At 34.3% G+C, this 24,605-nt stretch overlaps 1 protein-coding gene across 5 annotated transcripts in view; it reads left to right on the top strand.

Annotated features, from left to right (window-relative positions):
- Positions 1-24,605, top strand: part of GSK3B (glycogen synthase kinase 3 beta) — a 200,912-nt gene that overhangs the window by 113,875 nt on the left and 62,432 nt on the right. For all 5 annotated transcript variants that reach the window (XM_034659109.1, XM_034659097.1, XM_002915254.4 and 2 more), the window contains 3 exons: positions 8,217-8,347; positions 11,956-12,062; positions 19,892-19,989. In XM_034659109.1, coding sequence (XP_034515000.1) covers positions 8,217-8,347; positions 11,956-12,062; positions 19,892-19,989 — 336 coding nt within the window. The remainder of the gene's footprint in view (positions 1-8,216; positions 8,348-11,955; positions 12,063-19,891; positions 19,990-24,605) is intronic.

Raw genomic sequence — 24,605 nt, 5'->3', positions numbered from 1 at the left:
GAGTGTGCTGAATGTGTTTTAACTGTATTATTGCATATAATGCCGGGGAGTGAGGGGAGCTGCAAAGTCGGTATTGCTAGAGCTTCATTAAATTCTTATATAATTTTAAATTGTGAAACCTTTACCTTTTAAACTTTCATGATTCTCATATTAAAGATATCTTGTCCTGTTCTGACAAGTGAATTTTTTTACAGACATTTGTGGATTTTAATTTTGCTGGCCGTAACACCTTTTTATTTAATTTCTAATACCCTTATTATGGCATAGACTGAAAAAAGAGCAGACATTATCATATAAAATTATAAAATATATATATGATCAGATTAAACATTATATTGCCATTTATAGATATACCATAACTGTAGCTAAAGTTTAAACTTTCTATAATTTTAAATATGTACAGACTTTATGGAATTGTTACTTAATTTTTAGTACCTAATGTGTCATCTTCTGTGAAAGAACTCATAAGAAAGTGGCTAGGAATTTATCCAGCTTAATTCTGATTAAAGTTGTGATTGCTGATTAGAAACACTGTTGTCATTTTTATTGTTATTAGATTGTTCAGATCTTTAAAAAGAATTTTATTGAAGTATGGTTGACACACAGATTACTATTTTTTAACTATGACATTGTGAAAATGAGGTGTTAAGTTTCAAAGTCTACCTTAATCTAAATATAATTTTTGCATTTTATCCTTTATGGAAATGACTCTAGAAAATAAAATGGCATTGACTAAATGTTCTCAGATTGAGTATTAAATTTTACTTAATAGTTAAAATTTTAAACTTTATAGTAATAAAATGGGTACCAAAGCAGAAATTTGGTAGCTAGATAATTATGACAAGGAGTCAGGATTCCTACTGAATTCAGTGCTAGGAATTTAAAAATCTGATTCCAGTATAATTTTATTTGGACTTATCAGACTTGGTTGAGGTTGGTGGTTAAATTGATCATAGTAGGAACTAAAAGACACAGTTTTTGTACTACATATTTACTTTAGTACTTTATTTTGGTTTTAAGATAGCAGGGTCCTATTCAAGGTAAACTGCACAATAGAATATCCCTTTGAAGTCCCTAAATCTCTTAGAGTAATCTTTGAACTTCGCAGTTTAGAATGGTAATGGATTTATGAAGCAGAAGAAACCCTAGATTTAGTTCCTGAAGACCTAGTTTCGAGACCCAACTTTGCCAGTAAGTTAAGTGCTTTGGGGGAGTTACTGATCTATTTTCTACTTAGCTCCCATGTTGATAAAATTGTACTTGTTTCTTTCCTGCTCACGATATAGCACTGTTGGTCTATAAGGTGAAATTAACATAGGAGAAAACATTTTTGGGACCGTAAAATAAAAGTAATAGATCTTAACACTAGATTTAAAAAACGACATGTTGTGGACATTTAATAAGAGGTTCACAGTGGCTAGACCAGTTTTTTGTTTCAACTCTAATTCAGCAAACAAATGCTAACTGATGGCAGAATAATGTGAAGCTTAATAAAATATTTTATTCCTCTTCTAATGAGGAGAAAAAAAAGATTACACAAATAACTGTAAAGCAAGAAAAAGATACAGTGTTATCAAAGTGGTTAGATAGGTCATATTCTTTTGAATTGGCCAAATTCCCAAGAGAGGGTTGTTAGTTATATCTGTGTTGAATCTACCCTTCAAGTTTACTTACCTCCTAGCAGATCTGTATTGCTCCATAGCTGAGCCAGGTTTCCCACCACTTAACATAAAATGTGTCAAATGATTTTCTTTTCCTATATCTGTCTACAAAAATTTTAGTTGTTTCAGGATCTTTTCTTTGGTCACTCTAAACATTTGTTTTTACTATTAAAGATTTCACATAGAAATAAAAGAGAAAATGGAATAATGAGCCCCCATGTACCCATTATACAGTTTCAGCAATTGTCAGTTCATGGCCACTCTTGTTTCATATATACCACCCTCTACTCCCCACTTCCTTTATTTTGAAGCAAATCACAGATACTATTTTCATCCGTAACTCTTTCAGTATATATGTGTAAACGATAGGGACTTTCTTTTTAAAAGCTTAGTTTCAATACCATTGTCTTTACCTATACAAATAAATAGTAAATCATTAATATCATTAAATATCTACTATTTTTATTCTGTGTGTGTGTGTGTGTTTAAGTTTCTTTGTTAGAATTGGGATCTAAGTAAGGTCCATGTATTATAATTGGCTGATGGATGTCTAATGTTTCTTTTAATTTATAGACCACTCTCTCTTAAACTTCAGTATTAAAGAAACTGGGTCAGTTGATGTGCAGTTTCTTGGTCGGAATTTTTCTTATTAGATTACTGTAGTGTTAATATGTTGCTCTGTCTTCTGTATTTCCTGCAAATTGGTGTTTAGATATATTTTTATAAAATTCAAGACTACTTCGTATGTATTGTTGAGTGCTTTCCTAAGGAAGAACATGTCTGTCTTTTTGTGATGCTTGTAACCGTTGATCATTGCCTAAATCCATTAATTTATCAAGGGTTATAAAATATGGATATTCTAATGTTATTACTCCTGCTTAATTTATAAGCTGGGGGACGCCTGGGTGTCCTACTTGGTTGAGCATCCAACTCTTGGTTTCGGCTTCAGGTCATTGGATCCACCCTACATTAGGCTCTGCTCTTCACGTGGAGTCTGCTTGAGATTCTTTCCCCTTCCCCTTCCTGCCCCCCCGCCCAACTTGCCCCATCTCTCTCTCTCCCTCTCAAATAAATAAGCAAACAAATAAATGAATGAAATCTTTAACCAAAAAAATTTATAAGCTGATATAGTTTCCCATGTCAACTATTTGATTACCCTGAGGTACATTTTATATAATAAATACAGGATATATACTTGATTATATCCCTTTATTTACCAAAGTTTATAATAATTAGTTGGTTCATAGCTTCCTTCAGAAGTGACCAACAAGGTATTTTTTGTTGTTGTATGTTTGTTTTAAAACTTTAGTCTCAGTAATCTAATGTTTGATAGCTTCTTCACTTTCTAGCATGGTAGTATTCTAAGTTCATCTTACACATTCTTTCCCCAGACTTGGAATCACCCTTTTCTTCAAGGAGGACCTTACTCTTTTAGTGAGAAATGATATTTAGGGACCACAGTCTGGATGTTAGGAGTGGTAATTGCTACAGGGTTGGTTACTCTTTCTGGGTTTTTTTTAGTGGACAGAGCTAGAAAATATTTTGATAATTTATCTCAAAGGTTAATATTTATTGACATTGCTCATTCAGTATTGGGGTGTTTAACAATCTTACATCTAATATTTTCTTTCTTTTACACTAAAAAATTTCATTTTTCAATGATAGTATAATTACTTGTTCTGTCCTGCACTCTACATACAATAGTCTTAGAATAATAATACTGACACTACCACCACCAAGTGAAAGTAATTTGAGATCTCTTTGCATTTCTTTTTATTCCTGTGGTATATTTTATTAGGTATGAACAGTAAAATTTCTCTCCTAAAAAAGCATTGAGTATTTCTCTCTGTGATTATGCCTCATTAAGCTTTTTATAATTTTTTTATATATATTTTATTTATTTGAGGGAGAAAGAGAGGGAGCACATATGAGAGAGCACAAGTGGTGGAGAGGAAGAAGCAGGCTGCCCATTAATCAGGGAGCCCGATGTGGGACTTGATCCCAGGACGCTGGAATCATGCCCTGAGCTGAAGGCAGACACTTAACCGACTGAGATGCCCAGGCGCCCCAAGCTTTGTTTATTTCGTTTTACTTGTATTATAGATTGCATTCAAAATTTTTTAAATTAATGGGGTGCCTGGGTGGCACAGTCAGTTAAGAGTCTGACTCTTGGGGCGCCTGGGTGGCACAGCGGTTAAGCGTCTGCCTTCAGCTCAGGGCGTGATCCCGGCGTTGTGGGGATCGAGCCCCACGTCAGGCTCCTCTGCTATGAGCCTGCTTCTTCCTCTCCCACTCCCCCTGCTTGTGTTCCCTCTCTCGCTGGCTGTCTCTATCTCTGTCAAATAAATAAATAAAATCTTTAAAAAAAAAAAAAAAGAGTCTGACTCTTGATTTTGGCTTAGGTCATGATCTGAGGATTATGAGGAGCCCCACATCAGGCTCCCTGCTGGGCATGGAGTCTGCTTAAGATCCTCTCTCTCCCACTCCCTCGGGCCCCACCCCCTCTCAAAAACATTTTTTTAAATTAATTTTACTTTAAATTTTATGTCAACAGTAATATAAAATATTTACATAGTTCCAAAGTAAAATCTACAAAATAAGGAATACAGTCAAATAAGTTTAACTTTTATACCTGTTTCTTCTACCCTATTTCTTCTCTCCCCCAGAGTTAAATATTTAGATTTTTTATAGTCCTTCCATTTTTAAAATAAGCAAATGTATGTAGTTATTCCTCTACCTCCTTTTTATGTAAATGGTTACATAATATGTACATTTTCCTCCATCATACTTTTTAAAGTTAAACATATATTCTGGAGGGGCGCCTGGGTGGCCCAGTCAGTTAAAGCGTCTGCCTTCAGTTCAGGTCATGATCCCAGGGTCCTGGGATTGAGCCTCACGTTGGGTTCCCTGCTCAGCGGGGATCTTGTTTCTGCCTCACCTGCTTCCTCTGCTTGTACACTCCTTTCTCTCTCTCTCTCTCTCTCTCTCTCTCTCTCTCTCTGTCAAATAAATAAAATCTTTATATATGTGTATATATATATGTATGTATATTCTGGAGATCACTCTTTATTAATATAGATAGACAGCTATTCCATCTTCCTTTTTATAGCTACACATTAGGGTATTACATGGCTGTATCCTAATTTATCCAGCTGGTCACCTATTAATGGTGTATTGTTTTCCCTTCAGGTGTTTTTGTTTTTGATATTACAAATAATGTTGTAGTGAAGAGTCTTGTTTTTTCTGTGGCTTGTTTTGTTTTAAACATTTTATTTATTTTTAGAGAGGGGGAGGCATGAGTGGAGAGGAGGGGCAGAGGGAGAGGGAGAGAATCTCAGGCACACTCTGTCCTGAGTGGGGAGCCCAACGTGGGGTTCAGTCCCTGGATCCTGAGATTATGACCTGAGCTGAAAGCAAGTCAGATGGTCAACTGACTAAACCACCCAGCGCCCAATGTTTTCTGTTTTTGACAGCATATATTTGGAGGAGATCTCCATCCTAGCATTCTGTATTGTAAAAAACAAAATAAGGTTATTGTGCATACTGAAGTCGGGATACAAAGAAAGATCTAACACTCCTTTTTCTGCCTTGTGGGAAAAGGATGGTTCTTTTATATAATCACAGCCCATCCAGAGTCTGAGCTGTTGGCCTGTTGTTCTTTTAGGACACAAATCTGTTCTTATGTTTAAGAGTCTAAAAAAGATAAAAACATTATCTGAAATTGATAAGTTGATCTCATTCACTTATTCATTCTACCTAGTTTTATAAAAACTATTTTTTGTGAAAAATACTGGATTGGGAGATGGAAGTAAAAGCAATAAGCACATACACTCTTGCCTTCATGGACCTCACCATCTAATAAGGACTTGTTTAGCACACATGTCATCTGCAGTCCTTCATAATTGTTTGATGTCCACTTTTTCACTTTTTCTGGAGAAGTTGAGTTATATTATATTATATTATATTATATTATATTATTTGTTTCAAACCTTTCTTCAGTTTTTATAGTACAGGTCACTTTGTAGTTGATGGTGGTTAATATACAAGTTAAGACGTTTTTAGCACCTTTGCTTTTTGATGTGCATCTTTTATAAGTAAGTAGGTTTCAGAATTCAAGTCTGAAACAGATGCCAGGAAAATCGTCATTGTGAACTTGAATTTTTTTTTTTTTTAAAGATTTTATTTATTTATTTGACAGAGATAGAGACAGGCAGCGAGAGAGGGAACACAAGCAGGGGGAGTGGGAGAGGAAGAAGCAGGCTCATAGCAGAGGAGCCTGATGTGGGGCTCGATCCCATAACACTGGGATCACGCCCTGAGCCGAAGGCAGACGCTTAACCGCTGTGCCACCCAGGCGCCCCTGAATTTTTTTTTTTTAATTGAAAAGACAGGTTTAAGAACATGGTCCAAATGTACAAGAAAGCTGACTGCATTTTTGAGAATCATAAACAGAATTGTTATTCTGTTATTTGTTTTAAACAGGTTTAGTAGCAAAGAGGAAAGAACATTGGACTTGAGTTAGATTTGATAACTTTATAACTGATCAAACTATTCATTGGGCTTCAGTTACCATGCCTATAAAAATGAGGATAAATGTGCATCTCACAGAGTGATTGCAAGAATTAAATAAACAAGAGTAAAACAGAGTTGGTTTGACAGTACATATTAAATAAATCGTGAATTTCAAAATGTGCTAAGTATCTCTTGAGTTTCTAAGAGTTTATCATTCTTATTTTTACTTAGTGATCAAGCTATTTAATGGTTACATTTTTACAGCCACTATAGAATATTTAGTATCTGATTTGGATAAATTGCTTAACTTCTGTGCCTCAGGTACTTTATATGTAAAATAAAAATAATAGTAGTACCTATTACATAAAGATTAAATGAAAATACGTGCACAGCACTTAGAATAGTGGCAGGCACATGATAAGTTATTTTTCTTGTTATTGTTATTGCTATCTTTAGAGTATAGAAGGCCTCTCCATTTTCCTACAAATATGCTTTTACAGAGTCAAAAACAAAATAAAGAGATATGAAATTGTATATTTCTTCTTTATCTTTTCAAAAGATTAAGTGAGGAGAATGGATACAGAGTAGATCTTTCAGATCAATGAATGTAGTAAAAAGACACCTCAACCTTATTTAAGCTCTTAAGCAATTTTGACAAAGAAAACATTTTTTTCCCCACTGATTATTGCTAACCCAGACATTAGCACCCTGACATAGAGTTAGTAAAATCTCTCCTTTAGTAAATTAATGCCTCTGAACTTAATTTCTTATTGGAGCTTATTTTCTTAATGGTAGTAAGTTAAACTTTTAGAACTCTAAGGGTAAGCTTTAGGACTTGGAGATAGATTCTGTGAACAATAATACCGTGATAGAATTAAGGAAGCTTTTAAAGAGTTATATGGATACCTAAATCCCTTAATTCTAACTTTGGGGACAAAATGCTGACCTTATCGAAGATCTCATTAATTACATCATGCATCATTTTTAAAAAGACAAACTTTTCCAGCTTTAGTTCAGTATAACATTAAGGATGTACTGAAATTCAGCTGTCTGTAGTTTTCATTGGTGCCTTTTTGAGGAAAGTAGGCCTCATACTAACTTCAAGAAATTAGTAAGTCTTAGCAGTAGCTCTGAAGGTGCCTTCTATCAGCACTTCTTCTGAACTTTGACTGTCTTTGTCATTGTTTTAACCAAGATACTAGTTACCTTGATTTGAATCATTTCAAAAATTCTTTCCGTGATATATAACTTTGAGGTAGAGGTCAGAAGGTGAGTAGTCAGAAAAATTTAAACACCAACCTTGGGATAAACAGGTTTAAGATATACTCACTTTCTTCATAGAGTCCCTGTGTTCCCCAGCTAGAGTCTGAGTCTTTCTTCCATGCAGAGTCAGTTTCTTAGTGTATTTTTTAAATAATAGAATTGAAATAAATATTCCTTTAATTTGATGTCAGTAATCAGCAAGGATGTGTTTCTAAATGGCATTTTGAAGTCTATGTATTTCTGAAGGATAATACAGGAAGAGTGGTATAGTCACTGATGTCTTAATAGATCATTGATTATAGATTTTCTCAGTTCACTTTTGAGTTTTCTCAGGCCCCTGTATCAATAAGCTTTAGGGCTGACATCTCAGAAAAATACTATTCTAAAGATGAAATTGTCATAAAGAATGGTGAACTTAAAAAAACAGAAGACTTGGCTTCTAAACATTGTTACTTGTTAGCCACATGATCCAGAATACCTTTCTGGGTTTTCCATCTGTATTTTTTTTAAAAGCCTGTCTTAGGAGGCTTGAGGTAAGATGTCAGTAAAATAAAAATTATAGAGCACATTGTGACATTTCCTTTTTTAATTTATTAAAGGATGGTGCAAATATAACATGGTTAATGCAACTTTAATTAGCTAATTAATATATAAATGACATGAAACTCTTAAAAGGAAGATTGAGTGATGTTCTTTTCTGAAAATCTGTTACTTTATGTACTGCTTAAGGATTCTGATTTATTTGGGACAAAGTCTTCAATTTTTACTGTTTTTTTCTAGTTGTATATGTATCAGCTGTTCCGAAGTTTAGCCTATATCCATTCCTTTGGAATATGCCATCGGGATATTAAACCACAGAACCTCTTGTTGGATCCTGATACAGCTGTCTTAAAACTCTGTGACTTTGGAAGGTAAGCTAGCTTTCTTTTCTTCTCCCTTCTTTCACTCCTCCCCAGTCCCACCCCCCTCCTACTCTATATGCTCTTTTAAAACTATATGCCTTTCACAATATCATAAAAATATCATAGTCCTTATTCAGGGAGTATGCACTAGTTACAGATTCTTGTGAGGGTAGTTTGGTAAATTCTGTCAGAATTATAAATAAGTATTGTCTTTTATCCAGCATTTTAATTCGTAGGAATTAATTCCTTAGAAATACTTTAAAATAGTGTATATACAGAGATTTTTATCATAACATTGTTTATAAATGTCAGTAGGAAAATGACCAGATAAATTATAGTATGTACACATGTAATGTAATACATGCCACTGTAAAAAAGAATGAGGTAGCTCTCTATGAATTTAAAAAGAACGTAAGTAAAATAAAAGGAATGATGTTTAAGAAATATTAAATTAAAACAAGGTCAAGACTATATAAAGTATGTTCCTTTTTGTGTTTTAAAAACATAGTATAGCCATGTGTATATAGATATATGATTATTTATTTCTGGAATGATATGTAATAAACCCATAACATTGACTGCCCCTGGGAAGGAAAACTGGGGGTTTGGTGTGGTTGGGAAACTTGCTTTTTCATTGATGGTACTTTGTATTGTTTGAATTTTTTATTATGTGTTTATATTCCTTTCTTAATAAGAACTAATTTTTTTAAAGGTTTTGTTTATTTTTTAGAGAGAAAGGAGGGGAGAGAGGAAGCCAGGGGGTAGGGAGGGAGAGGCAGAGGGACAGAGTCTTAAGCAGATTCTGATCTGAGCCAGGGGCCCAAGGTGGGACTTAATCTCATGACCTCGAGACCATGACCTGAGCTAGAACCAAGAGTCTGCTGCTCAATCTGCTGAGCCACGCAGGTGCCCCAGAACTACTTTTTAAAAAATTAGAATTCGTTACTGCATTCTTTTCACTTCAATGTTAACCTTAGTAGCAATGTTTTCTTCCTTTTCCTCTGTAATTGAGTCTTTTATTCTCCTTTTCTGCAAATTCCAGTGCACTTTGTTTTCTTAAACTAATTCCTTGGTAATATTATATTGTGTGATAAGACTTCATCCTCTTTATCTTCACAGTATTCAGCATCTTGTGCTTCTTTGATCTATCCTTTCAACATGAAACCAAGCTTATATCCTCATGTAAACTCAGTTAACCTTCTTCCACCTAGGTTAGTCTCTCTCTTCTGAGTCCCTAATACATTGCCACATAATTTGGATTCTCTCCAATTTTTTTCATCCTCCCAAATCCTTTTCAGTTCAGCTCTTTATAGATATTGACTCACATCTCCTAATATCTCTATTTCCACCTCTTTGTAATACTTTTGTATCAACCCACAGTTTAAATTTGAGGTTTAATGTAAGATATATTTTCCATAGGCTGTCTCTTGAGTGTGTCAGAGAAACAAGCACATGTGCTCTGTCAGAGTCAATTCTTAGTCTCACGATGGTGTGCTCCTTCAGACCATCCCCTTTTTACAGTTAACTGATCTTAGACAGCTGTTGTAGGATTCAGCTCATTTTGCAGGCTATAACTCTTCCTTCAACTATAAGAAAAGCTGAAGGATATTAAATCAAAACCCTTACCTGATGCATGAAACAAAGTGGACATACTGCTGAAATCAGATGAGTGCTATTATTACGGGGGTTCCCCACTGACAGTGACTGACTAGTATGAACTGTAAAAACACTGTGAGACATCAAGTTTAGTGGCGTTTCTGTTCTCACCATAGTGTCAAAACACTGCTGCTATGGACCATTTTATTGGGACATAGGAATTGCTTTTTTTTTTTTTTTTAAGATTTTTTATTTATTTATTCAACAGAGATAGAGACAGCCAATGAGAGAGGGAACACAAGCACGGGGAATGGGAGAGGAAGAAGCAGGCTCATAGCAGAGGAGCCTGATATGGGGCTCTATCCCATAACGCCGGGATCACACCCTGAGCCGAAGGCAGATGCTTAACCGCTGTGCCACCCAGGCGCCCCTAGGAATTGCTTTTTTCTAATATATTTAGGATAGGGATTTCACTTCTATGTTAACAGGTCATTTTTAATAGCTCCAATTAATAACAAAGTTGCCTTTGTTTGTTTTTAACAGTTGGTTTGGGCAAGTAGGGTTTTAGATACACTTTAGATTCTTAGTGCCAGTTTGGTGGTGACTTGAACAAAACAGTATTACTCTCTTCTAGTGATTTTTTTACTGGATGAAATAAGGCCTAGAAGTAGCTAAAGGGCTAGTTGGGCTTTCTCAGAACTATCTGTGGTCATTATATTGGATGCTGTCATCTTTCAAAGGGTGGGATGTACGTACCTTCCAGCCTCATCTGAAGAGAAAAAATGTAGCTTCATCAAGTATTGAGAAAATCTACAGGATGTGGAGTTTCCAATAATACCTTCTTTATCTTAGAGTGAATTTTCTGACTATATATTTGGCATCTGTCTTGTTAATACAGAAAACGCTTTATAAAGTAGAAAGGCTTAATCACTTAAGCTGAAAAGGTATCTTAATTTTCATGCAGCCTAAAAACAAGGATTGATATTTATTAATTTATAAAATTGGTGCTGTGTGTCAGTACTTGGGGAGAATGTTTAAAAATAAACTGCCTCCCCCCTTCAAAACTTGTAGTGAAGGAAGAAAGAACAGGTTAAGGTGAGGGTTATCATTGACCAGAAATAAATGGAAGAAAAGAAAGCCCAAACTTTGAAACCTTTGTGACTACTTTCATTTGTCTGTACTCTGATTTCCTGTACCTTTACCTCAAAATTTTTCCCTTCCTTGTCACTTATGTTCTTACTATTGTGATTTTGTTGTTTGTGTTTATTGCCTGTATTTATCTTTGCTGTCCTCATATGCCAAAGTAGTTAGCTTCTACAGGAGTTTATTTCAGTGTATCTTTAAATTATCTTGAGAGACATCTTAAAAGAAACTGATTTTAATTTACTTTAATGTTTAAAATACATGCCACAAAGTATTTTGAAGAAAAGTTAGATTAGAGAACATGTAACTAAATTTACAACAGCAGAGTTAGAATTCAGAGGCTGTGAATCATCTCTGACCTACGGGGAGGAGATTGTATACTGGGTAAGCCTTGGGATATTTACTCTGGTGCAGAAGTCAAATTATAAGAGAGTGATCAATTTCTGTTAAAAAAAAAAAATCAGGTAAGAAGTAATCATTCTTATAATCCGTTACTGTGCTTTTTGGTGGGTGGAGGTACATGTTACTTTTCCTGCCCTTCCTTCCTTCATATTTTAGAGGTAGTATTCAAGGAACAAAAGATAAGAAGAAATTCAACATTTGTCCTTTTATGACTTTCTCTTTTTCCTTAGGTGACAGTTGACATATGCATTCTTTAAAAGCTACCGTTTTGGTTTTTTTTTTTTAATTACTTTTATGTTAAAATTTTAAGATTCTTTTATCAGGTAGTTATGGTTCATATTTTTCTTTTTTGCATGTTGTGATTTAATTGTGTGAATCTTAGATAAATGTTTAGTGTTGTGAATGATAGTTTAGGTTCTTTTAAGGTTCATACTTAAAGAATTTATGCTTTTTTCTTTTTTCTTTTTTTTTTTTAGTGCAAAGCAGCTGGTCCGAGGAGAACCCAATGTTTCGTATATCTGTTCTCGGTACTATAGGGCACCAGAGTTGATCTTTGGAGCCACTGATTATACCTCCAGTATAGGTAAGTACTGAATACGAATATGACGGCTTGCAATTATTAATTACATCTTGTTTTTAGTAATTTAGTATTACTAATCTATACTTCCACTTAAATATAAAAATAGGAATGACTTAGTAAAGTCTATTTCTCCATAAAGACTGATGTACAAAAATGTGTAGAGTATTTTAAATTTCAAGTCTCAGAATTTAAGGTATATTTACCATTTTATATTAAGGTTTCTGGGATTTTTCGAGAGAATAATAAAGCTATTCCTTTATGATTGCATGGTTCCACTATGATTATATTTGTTTTTAACTTAAAATTTCAAATAAATCCTAAGTGTATCTTTTCTTTTTTAAAATTTTAATTCTCCTGAAATACTAACTTCTGAGCTTCATCACTAGTTAGAGAATTTGCATCCATACGTTGATGATGAAAATGATAGGATGGCCATATTGTTGACATTCCTACTGTGCTGTCCCAGTTGGTTATTTACTTTTAAGTCAGGTTACAAAAAACAATTCTGACTTTTTAATTTGTTTGGCTAAACCCGCTGATTCTATAGAAGTCTTCACAAAAGATCTTTAGTAATAGCATGAATTGTAGGGATGACTTGCTTCAGTCTTCAATAACCTCCTCTTCTACACCATTGTAGCCCACTAATAGAAGTGAACATAGTACTATCAGCTGCACATCAAAAGTAAAGCTAAGAAAGGAGGAGCAACCTTAGGCTAGGTGTACAGGTGGAGTTCAGAATTATTTTATTGTTACTTACTGTTTCTGAAGAGAATTCCTTAGTCCAAAAACAGAAACAAGAGCATGCAAATACCAAACCAACCAACCAAAAAGAACGACCATGGTTGCAGAACACTAAGAAAAACCAGAATGTGGACAGTTTTTCTCTTTTAATACAAGTGGAAATTATCTGATATGAACACAGGCCTCTAAACAGAAACACATTACCATTTTTATTTTGCGTAAAGGAAAAAATGCCCAAGAGCAATTTGATTTGTGCCAAGGGACCCACAGTTTTACCCATCATTTCTTTTGTACCATCAGTGCAAATGTCAACACAGTGAAAAAGGTAGATAACATCTTAGTATTCTTATGAAGATAGTTTTACCCGTTAGGACCTCTGTAAAGGTCCAGGAGGCCCAGGGCTTTGCAGACCATACTTTGAGACCTGCTACACTGGAAGATAGAGAGTATAATCTCGTGTGTGTTTGTGTGTGTGTGTAATGCTTAAAGTTTCATCATGACTGTTACATAGCCTATGTTAAGGGACAAATGAGAAATAGCAAAAAGGGCATTTTGGTTGGAGTAGAACTAGATTTGAGTTCTAGGTTTGTTACTACTTAGCTAAGCTATGAAGTGGAGACTGCTAACAGTTCTACCTATCTGAGTGACAGTGAAGCTTATATAAAATATCCGTGAAAGTACTATAGAAATATAAGATGGTATTCGTTTCGTGCTATTTGTTAACTTGACTTTCCGCAAGAGCAAATTGTAGCCCTTTATCTTTGGAAATATTGTTGGATTTTTCAGCTGCTTTATATTTTATTCAAATATATGATACTGATCATCTGCATACCAGACATTGTGTGAGTTTCGCCAGGGTCACCTAAAATAAATGCAGTTTGCTTCTTTTAAAAAAGTCATGACCATATCATCTGACACATTAATAAGGCATGTTTATAAAAACTTGTGACCTGCTTAAGAGTGCATTACTGCTATAAATGTCCATATGCCTTAGCAGTTCTTTGGAATCATCTTGCAAAAAAAGAGCATTTTAGTCCATTTTTGTCTATTAGGAATCACTTCTCTGGATATTATGAGTGCCTGCTTTCCAATAGCCTCTTTTGTATGCCTAACACCAGAATCTGTCTTCCTAGGCTTAGGACTCACCATATGCCACTGATTCAACTTTGGTCTTTTGAATCCTAATAAGCCTGGATTTGACCTCCCTTTTTAGACTTGGATATTTCCTCTCATGACTCTGTATGATTTGTAGACAGAAACAAAAGTATTTAGAAGTGTACTAATGCAGATATATTTTAGAAATATTTTTAACAGTGATGTTTGAAATGAAAGAGTAGTGGTTCTGAGTAGATTATTGTCCTATTTGGATATAACCAGAGCTCAGGCTGATGGCTCTGATTATATTGTCTTACTGAGAAATGGCAGAGGACAAATGGCTTCTTCAGGACAAAGAATTGAGTTTATAGACCCTTGAAAAAGCAGTTGGTTATTCTCTGACAGTGAGGCATTTATTCAAGACTGTGGTCTCTTGATTGGGAATTGAAATTGGGTTCCAAGCCTAGCTCTGCTATTCAGTAGCTTTACGTTGGACAAGTTCCTGATCTTTATTGTGCCTCAATTTCCTTATCTGTGTATCAAATATGTTAAAGTAAATGGTCTTGAAAGATCACTTTTACCAGGAATTAGAGTTAAGTATGAAGCAGAACACTGTTTTGGTTGAAATCCCCAAATAATCAGATAAGTCAATGGGCCAAAGTGCTTATTTTATTGTACCTCCTGTTTTATTCTATTTGGAGAGTATCATTCATTTGCCCCATTTAGTATGAACAGAAGATATTTTGGTATCTCCCAGAAAGTGATGATAAATACTTTGATTTTTGTAGTTTGCCTGAGTTTTAACATTGAGGACCACTTATATAGTTGCCTCCTGAATTTTAGGATTATTAGTCTGTGGCAACCACTAAGCAAGTGTTCCTTAATGGTTTACTCCTTGTCTCCCATATTTGTACCTAAATCCAGCCTAAGAAAGTATTTCCCATGGTTTTTTAATGAAAATTTAATTATTTCCCTGAAGTTTTTCCAGCCTTGTCTTCTGAGATGAATTATTCTCTGTTATAGAGGAAAGAAACGAGTGAATTACCTTCCATCTAATTGGCTAGGTAAAGGCATATTTTTAAACTTAGATCAAAATAAAGCATTTATGTTAATGCAGATATATATCTTTTCCACTTCCTTCGTAAGAGTTAGTATTACTTGGCTTTGAATGAAGTAAAGTTTTCTTTTCTTTTTTTTTTTTTTAAAGATTTTTATTTTATTTATTTGACTGAGATAGAGACAGCCAGCGAGAGAGGGAACACAAGCAGGGGGAGTGGGAGAGGAAGAAGCAGGCTCATAGCAGAGGAGCCTGATGTGGGGCTCGATCCCGCAACGCTGGGATCACGCCCTGAGCCGAAGGCAGACGCTCAACCGCTGTGCCACCCAGGCGCCCCGTGAATGAAGTAAAGTTTTCTTAGCAGGTTTTGATATTTGCTTCATTTAGCAATTACCTAGTATATCAAGGAGGGCTCTTTTTGGTCAGTGTTTGCAAAATAGGTGTCTTGTTTATCATTGCTTGGAACTGGACAAAATCAACTTGAATTTCTTAAATAAATTTTTTGTCATTATTTTCCTATGTCAGTAAAAAGTTAGTCACTGGAGCAGGGGTTTCTAATCCCTCTTGATAGTGCATCTCACCATATCAGACCTCTTAAATTATTTGTTGACCCCATGCCATTCACCATTCTTCTCCTTTCTTAATGGTAGATGAGAAAGCCCAGCAAAGATTTATGCTCATCTTCTGAAGCACTTGATTGTTGGTTCATATAAAACCGAGGAATCTCAGGCATCCGGAAACTGAAAATTAGCCTTTCGTTGCAGAAAGTCTTAATGATGGGCTGTAAATAGATCAACCATATAATTTAACTTCTTATTTGGTAACACATTTCAAAGAGAAAGAGGATGCTATTGGTAATTATCCCAGGACAGTAAATCTAAACCAGGACTGTCTTGGGTAAGCCAGGATTGTATACTTTAAATTATTTTTAATTGATTAATTGAATTTATTATAAATTATTAAAACTTATTAATTAAATTATTTTAAAAGTTTACTCTCAGGATTGAGGCATCCACTTTGACTTAAAAGTGAATTATTTTGTTTTGGGTTTTTTCTGTAAAATGTTTTAATTTTACAACAAAATAATACACTGGCAGGCTCATATCTCACATTCCCATCCAAATTTGGACTTATTATCCCTCCTTAACTTCATTTTTTTCTTTCCTCATTTGTATTTCCAATTTTTTTCTCTCCTTATCTTTCTGCTTGGTTTCTGACTCTGCTTGGTTTCTGACTCTGCTTGCTTTCATGTACCCTGATACTCGTTCTCACATCTTTTATTTTCCTTTGCTGTCATGCAGCTCTTCTTCTTTTCCCAAACCTCCTGTCACCTTGTAATTTTTTTTTAACATGAAAAATTCATTTATTGAAAAACTAAGTACAGAAAACTTCTAGTTGGCTAAAATAAGCAATTCACACTTAAATAAATTTTTTAATAGATACTATATATAGTCAGCTTCTTATCCAAATTACCATCTGGATATGCCATAACAGCATCAAAATTTACAGTTTGAAAATTAATGATTATCTCTCTAGTCTTAACCTTGACCCCTTCAAATATTTTCCCTATTTTTGGTCTTTTTTAAAGTTTTTATTTAAATTCCAGTTATTTAACATACAACCCCCGGTGTTCATCACAAGTACACTCCTTAAATCCCATCACCTATTTGACCCATCCCCCCCACCCACTTCACCTCTGATAACCATCAGTTTTTTCTTTGTAGTTGGAGGTCTCTTCTTTGTTTGCCTTTCTCTCTTTCCCCCCCTTTGCTCATTTGTTTTGTTTCTTAAATTCCACATATGAGTGGAATCATATGGTATTTTTCTTTCTCTGACTTATTTCACTTAGCGTAATACTCTCTTGGTCCATCCAGGTCTTTGCAAATGGAAAGATTTTTGTTCTTTTTTATGGCTGAGTAATGTTCCATCATATATATGTATATATGTGTGTATATATACATGTATATATGCATATGTGTGTCTGTGTGTGCACATCTTCTTTATCCATTCATCAGTGGTTCCATAATTTGGCTATTGTAGATAATGCTGCTATAAACATTGGAGTGTGTGTATCCCCTTGAATTAGTATTTTTGTATTCTTTAGGTAAATACCTAGGCTGCAGTTGCTGGAACTTGGGGTAGTTCTTTCTATTTTAAACTTTTTGAGGAAACTCCATGCTGTTTTCCAGTGTGGCTGCACCAGGGTGTGCATTGTTACCAGCAGTGCAGGAGGGTTCCCCTTTCTCCACATCCTCGCCGTCACCTGTTGTTTCTTGTGGTGTTTTTTTTAGCTACTCTGACACATGTGCGGTGATACCTCATTGTAGTTTTTGGTTTGTATTTCCCTGATGAGCAGTGATGTTGAGCATCTTTTCATGTGTCTTTTGGCCATCTGTATGTCTTCTTTGGGAAAATGACTATTCATATCTTCTGCCCATTTTTAAATTGGAGTATTTATTTTGTGTGTGTGTTGTTTTATAAGTTCTTTATATGTTTTGGACACTAACCTTTTATCAGATCTGTCATTTGCAAATATCTTTCCCATTCCATAAGCTGCCTTTTAATTTTGCTGATTGTTTCCTTCGCTGTGCAGAAGCTTTTTATTTTGATGAAGTCAAATTTTATTCTATTTATTTTTAAATAGTTATAACTATTTATTAGTAAAAAAAAATAGTTTATTTTTGCTTTTGTTTACCTTGCCTTAGGAGACATATCTAGAAAGAAGTTGCTAAGGCCGATGTCAAAGAGGTTACTGCCTATGTTTTCCTCTAGGATTTTTATGGTTTCAGGTCTCACATTTAGGTCTTTAATCCATTTTGAATTTATTTTTGTGTTTGATGTAAGAAAGTCCAATTTCATTCTTCTGCATGTTGCTCTCCAGTTTTCCCAACACCATTTGTTGAAGAGACTGTCTTCTTCCCATTGGATATTCTTTACTGCTTTGTCGAGATTAATTGACCATATAGTTGTGGTTCATTTCTGGGTTTTCTGTTCTGTTGATGTATGTGTCTATTTTTGTGTAAGTACCATACTGTTTTGGTCGCTTCAGCTTTATAATATAACTTAAAGTCTGGAATTGTGATGCCTCCAGCTTTGTTTTTCTTTTTCAAGTTTGCTTTAGCTATTTGGGGTTTTTTATGGTCCCTACAAATTTTAGGATTGTTTCTTCTAGCTCTGTGAAAAATGCTGGTGGTATTTTGATAGGGATTGTACTGAATGTTGATTTGGGTAGTATAGACATTTCAACAATATTTGTTCTTCTGATCCATGAGCAGGGGATGTCTTTTCTTTGTGTCATCTTTGATTTCTTTTCTCAGTGTTCTATAGTTTCTGGAGTACAGATCTTTTACGTCTTTGGTTAGGTTTATTCTTCTGGTTTTTTTTTTTTTTTAAGATTTTATTTATTATTCGACAGAGATAGAGACAGCCAGTGAGAGAGGGACCACAAGCAGGGGGAGTGGGAGAGGAAGACAGGCTCATAGCGGAGGAGCCTGATGTGGGGCTCGATCCCACAACGCCGGGATCACGCCCTGAGCCGAAGGCAGATGCTCAACCGCTGTGCCCCCCAGGTGCCCCTATTCTTCTGGTTTTTGGAGCAATCGTAAATGGGACTGATTCCTTAATTTCTCTTTCTGCTATTTCATTATTGGTGCATAGAAATGCAACAGATTGTGGTACATTGATTTTTTTATCCTGTGAGTTTACTGAATTCCTTCATCAGTTCTAGCACTTTTTGGTGGAATCTTTTGAGTTTTCTATATGGAGTATCATGTCATCTGCAAATAATGAAAGTTTTAGTTCTTCCTTGCCAGTGTGGATGCCTTTTATTTCTTTTGTTGTCTGACTGCTATGGCTAGGACTTCCAGTGCTGTGTTAAATACCAGTGGTGAGAGTGGTTATCCCTGTCTTGTTCTTCACCATAGGGGAAAAGCTCCCAGTTTTTCCCCATTGAGGATGATATTAGCTGTGGGTTTTTCATATATGGCCTTTATTGTGTTGAGGTATGTTCCCTCTAAACCTACTTTATTGAGAGTTTTTATCATGAATGGATGTTAAACATTGTCACATGCTTTTGCTGCATCTGTTGAAATGATCATGTGGTTCTTAACCTTTCATTAATTTAGTGTATCAAGTTGATTGATATGTGAATATTGAACTGTACTTGCAACCCAGGAATAAATCCCACTTGATTGTGGGGAATTATTTTTTTAATGTATTGTTTGATTTGGTTTGCTAGTATTTTATTGAGAATTTTTATATCCATGTTCATCGGGAATATTGTCCTGTAGTTCTCTTTTTTATTGGAGTCTTTATGTGGTTTTGGTATCAAGATGATGCTGGCCTCATCGAACGAGTTTGGAAGTTTTCCTTCCTTTTCTTTTAGATTTGTGAAATAAAATGTATTCCTCTGTCTTTGCATTTAAAAATTATAATATATTTAAATGCATTTTCCATCAATCATATTACAACACAAAAGCCAACCATTTAAGGCTTAAAATTTTTTATCAGAATGTGCATTGGTTTAAAACTCTATGTATAAAGATTGAACCCTTGTTTGTGGCTATTTTGTAAGCACTGCCAGTGTACAGAGGTTGTATCACTTTGTCTTATTTTAAGGTATGATAAGTAGATAATCATGCCCTAAATTTTGGTGCTATAATCCCTTGTCTTGGTTGTTGAAGATTTGAATACCTGATATTTGATAATTAAATGGACTTAACCCTTTGTTAGAATTTTCTTATTGGCCCTGTTTCCTCTTTGGTAAGTTTAACACTTTAGGGATAATTTGATGACTTTCCTCCCTTGGTTTTGGATTGTGTAGTGTTTTGCTTGTGATATTTACCCTGTGATCAAAGTAAAATTAGGAAACATATACGAATAGTTTTCAATGCAACTTAAGCTACAAGCATTAGTAATTCTTGTTTTCTTTTCTTTACAGATGTATGGTCTGCAGGCTGTGTGTTGGCTGAGCTGTTACTAGGACAACCAATATTTCCAGGGGACAGTGGTGTGGATCAATTGGTGGAAATAATCAAGGTGAGAAGTTTGAATCAGAATTTTTGAACTGCGGTGAATTTTGTTCTTATTCTAAGAATCCATATCACCCACACCCATGAAAAGCTTTAAAAATGGAGAAAGTGATCCAGGATCACATAAAAAGGTCAGCTATAGAGGAAGTATAAGAACACAGCTTTTTGGTTTCTAACTGAATTACTCTTCTGTTATATGATCCTATAAAAGGTATTTTAGATACCTGATGCAAAAAAAAATGGATATATCTGCTATTTAAAGTACTTAAAAGCCGTTAAGATCGCTAAAATGTATATAAACCAAATAAAAGCACAAGCTGTGTGTATTTTTGCTCACTGTGCTCTCTGCTCCTAATATTCTGCTGAGCACATGATGCTTATATTTTTCAATATGTAAATATTTATAGAATTAAAGAATGACTGTCTATTTGTACAAGCAGACCACTAACAGAAGCGGAATTTCGACTTATGTGTTTAATATAATTTTATTTATTAGATCTTATCAGCACTTTTATTAACAACACCAGATTTAAAATATTATTACCTTGGGATTAATATTGTCTCCTAAGAACGCTAAGGCTGAGATTTTAATTGCTTTTTAAATGTAATTTTTAAAAGTTTTTAATATTTGAGACCTTAAAGTTCCCACCCCCTTAAAAAAAAATCAAGTGTCTGTATATTTAGACCACTAGATTGCTTCATTCTAAGGCTACAGTTTGTCTAAAGCAACAACACATGCTGTCTTCTGGGTTTTAGTCTTGATTTTCTAAATATTTCTTAGAAATGTAAAATTGAAAATCTCCTTAGAGGCCATGTAGTCCAGTGCTCCAGTCAATGAAAGAACCATTTTGGTTCTATTCCTGACAGATGGATTTCCAGTGTTTCCTTAAATTCTTCCAACATCAAAGCACTACTTTAGGATTCAGTCTGCTCTGTATCTAGATACATTGAATTTAGTTTTTCTTTGCCGAACCATAACTCCTCAGTAGCTTTTATCAGTTGCACATAGGACTATGATTATGTTACTTAAAACTCCTTGTGCTTCATTCTATAAAAATATGTTACTTTTGGTGGGGTGATTTTGCTAAATATTAATGTGTGCAAGTATGGTTGAAAAGACCAGCGTGTGATCAGAAATCTTCCTTACTATCCATATGATTTTTTTATGGTATGCACCTGAGACCTCTGTAGTATTTGCAGTCTTTTTGGTGTAGCCATCTTTAGTTTCAAATTAAACTTTAACCTTTGTTCATCAGATCTACTTTCTGATTCCCACACTACACTCAGATCTAAGTTCAAATAGTTTGGTCATTTGGTTTCCTAAAAGCTCATTCCCCATTATTCAAATTAATATTCTAATTCAGGGGTTGACAGACGTTTTCTTAGAGGGCTACATAAAATATTTTAGGCTTTGTAGGCTAAAACACAAATCAAGGATGTCATAGAGATACGCCACAAAAGAAAACAAATTTCCGCAGATTTTTCATTGAGGAAATTAAAAATACAATAATTGAGCACAAATTTTTTGTAATACAAATCTACTAATTAGATTAGAGTTCCTTGGAGGGGGACTATAACATTTCTTTTAATTGGGGTTCAAAGTTAGTATTCTCTATCATGAAATTGATTGCTGATTATTATCTGTAAAATCAGTTCTTAGTTCAAAGGCCCAAAACAACAGGAGATTGGGCCATGGTTTGACCTATACTGTGGTGCAGCCATTCAGCATTTCTTTTATCCCCAGGCTTTCACTTGACGTACTTGAGCCCACCGTACTATAATTCTCTGGGCATATTGCTCTTCTATTTGTTATTTATGTTTAGCTTATTAAAATTGTGTTGCTTTTCTATGTGTTATAGTTTAAAACTTTGTGATGATTTATTCTTTGTCACTAATTTCAGTTCATACATGATACAAATGAAATTATTTATGAAACAAATTAGCCATCTGTGATAAGTCTGTATCCCATGCTTGCCATCATATCTTATAAACCTTTATATCTAGAGCTTTTTGCACCACCACTGTTACAATCCTTTTACTTTAGTTTTCTCCTTGGTTTGTACTTGTTTAATAGTAGAAACTACCAGTTTGTTATTGATGGTTAAAGACTTCATTTTCATTTAGGGCTTATTGTTGTAAGTTGTCCATGATCAATATGTAGTAGTAGGCCAACTCTAAAATAAAACACTCTTTTCATTTATGGTTATCTTGTCATCTTGCATTTATATGTAAGGAACATAGTCACGACCCTGGTGTAGTTCCAAGATCACTGTCTATAGATGTTTTGAAGGTGATATGAACTAAGGGAATTAGGATCCCAAGGCATCTTGATCTGTTTTACAGTTTTAAGCGTACCTGCCCAGAATAAATGAAATTCTGGTATTAGTTTACCACCCCTTTGGTGACCTGAAGTTTATACATTACATAGAGATTAATAGACATTGTGTTGTGGTGTGTGTGAGTAGCATGACTCTAAACCTTATTGCATAGAGGTTAATAAACATTGTACAGGTCTTGCGTATGTGTTTAATATAGCTCTAAAATCTTGTTGATCCTGTATTTCTGTTCCCTAAATTTTAATATCTGTGACGTTTCATTGAAATAAAAATTCATAACTAGTTCTGATGTAACTGTTCTAGTCTTCTTGATCTAAGTTGTAAATTAGAAAAGAAGTTGTGTAGGTTAACTTTCAAAGTTAAGCGTTGCTAAACACATTTTACACCTTAGATATTGTCATTATTGCTAATTAGGAGTTCAAGAATAGATTTGAATTTTACATGAAATATGGTCTTGTGGGTGCCCAATTCAATTCTCAGTTTTTTTGAGGTGATAGTAATTAGGGAATCCATGAAAATCTGTTATTTTCTGATACTTTCTCCCTTTAAAATTTCATGGGGATTCCTTTGGAGTATCTGGAGATAGCTGAACCCCCCCCCCCAGTAAAATACTCTTCTCTCTGAATCTGAGTTTATGCAAAAAATGAACAATCATCCAGCAGACTTCAAGTATTTTATATGTAGTAGATTTGCCTCATTACTTTATAAACTTTCTGAGCAGGGACTTTTTTTATTGTTGTGTTTCATTATCTAAGGGCACCAGAATAGTTTCCAGTAAAGATTTAAATTGAATTAAGCTGCAAGACAATCCTTGTTCATTCATGAATTTGGAATTACCTAGGAATTAATAAAGTAAGTTGTGATTGTTCTATATGTTGTTCATTAAATTTTATTGGCTCAGATGCCCATGTCCATTTTATAAACTGAGCTAACTTCATCTCATTCTAACCAACCTTTTTAATTTCCTCTCTCCCTACCCTCTAATAAGAAGACTTTTACAAAATATTTGGAGTAAATCCAATAATGTTATCTTCGAATAAGTTAAAATTATAAAGCAGAATGGAATTGAAAGTCTTGAAAAATCATTTCTAAGCATGAAGTACACAACTTTCTGAGGTTGATTTCATAGATAGGATTGTTAGATCAGGATTTCATTATGCCAGGGACTTTTCAAATAAGATTTTTTTTTCTTTATAACCTCAAGAAATATCTGATGTGGTTTCAGATATCTGATGAAAAATATAGTATTTTGGGAGACTCTCTACCAGGAGTTTCACAAACATAGGTTCAGTGACATAGCATTGTCCTGTGGCACCTCTGCTATTAGTCATAGCAATACAGTTATTTAGAAAAGAGTCTTCTGAAGACTTGGAGGAGGTAGCTTTTTTTAATGGCAATAACTTTGTTTTATGATTACCCTATATTTTCTATGCTCTGTTCAGAAGACTGAGAAGATACAGGCATACAAATACAAAGAAAAGAACAAAAACAGTCACTGTTCTGGCACATCATGAAAAATAACTTCTATAAATATTTTTATATCCTTTTCTGTGCATATATATGTTTAAACAAAAATGCCATCTGTTTTGTAGACTTTTTTACTAAATCATTTCATTTCTCACAATAAGTATATTTTGACTTAAGTGATTTTTGAATATGTATAGATTCTGGTGTATGATTGTATTCTGAATTACATAATTGATATTGAGAAGAATAGCATTGTGAAGGTAAAGTGATATATTACTGCCTTGAAAAGAAATTACATGATATATTTGAGTTCTCAAAGATTTGTCATTAACTTACGTAAATGACAAATGTACCCTGTATTCCCCAAATGTATTGAAGTGGCACCGCTCTATGAAACTCTGGGCCTGGGAATGCTATAAATTTTACTAATAGTTTCTTTTCCCCCTCCATATTCTAAAATACAAATTTCAAGTAAGGAAAGGTGAACTCAGTGTAAAGTTCAATTTCTGGATTAAAATACCACAAAACTAAAAACTTGAAAGAAACCAATTTTTTTTTGTAGAATTTCAAATTTTAAATTAATTAGTGTTCCTAGAGATATTATTGCCTTTATTTATTCCGGAAACATTTATTTACGCTTAGTAATAATTTGACCATTGCTCTCTAATGGAAGAGTTTTAGAGCAGAATTTAGAGTCCCACCTCTTGATGGTAGAATTTCAGTGTAGCTTCCGTAGTTTTAGATTTGGATATATCTCTTTCAGAAAAACATGACACTAAACATATAGATACTTAAATTATTTGTAGTAATAAAATTGTTA

The sequence above is a fragment of the Ailuropoda melanoleuca genome, chromosome 1 (genome assembly GCF_002007445.2).
Source record: "Ailuropoda melanoleuca isolate Jingjing chromosome 1, ASM200744v2, whole genome shotgun sequence".
Classification (NCBI taxonomy): domain Eukaryota; kingdom Metazoa; phylum Chordata; class Mammalia; order Carnivora; family Ursidae; genus Ailuropoda; species Ailuropoda melanoleuca.
Note: the sequence above shows the minus strand (reverse complement) of the source record. Positions and strands in the feature narration are given on the sequence as shown.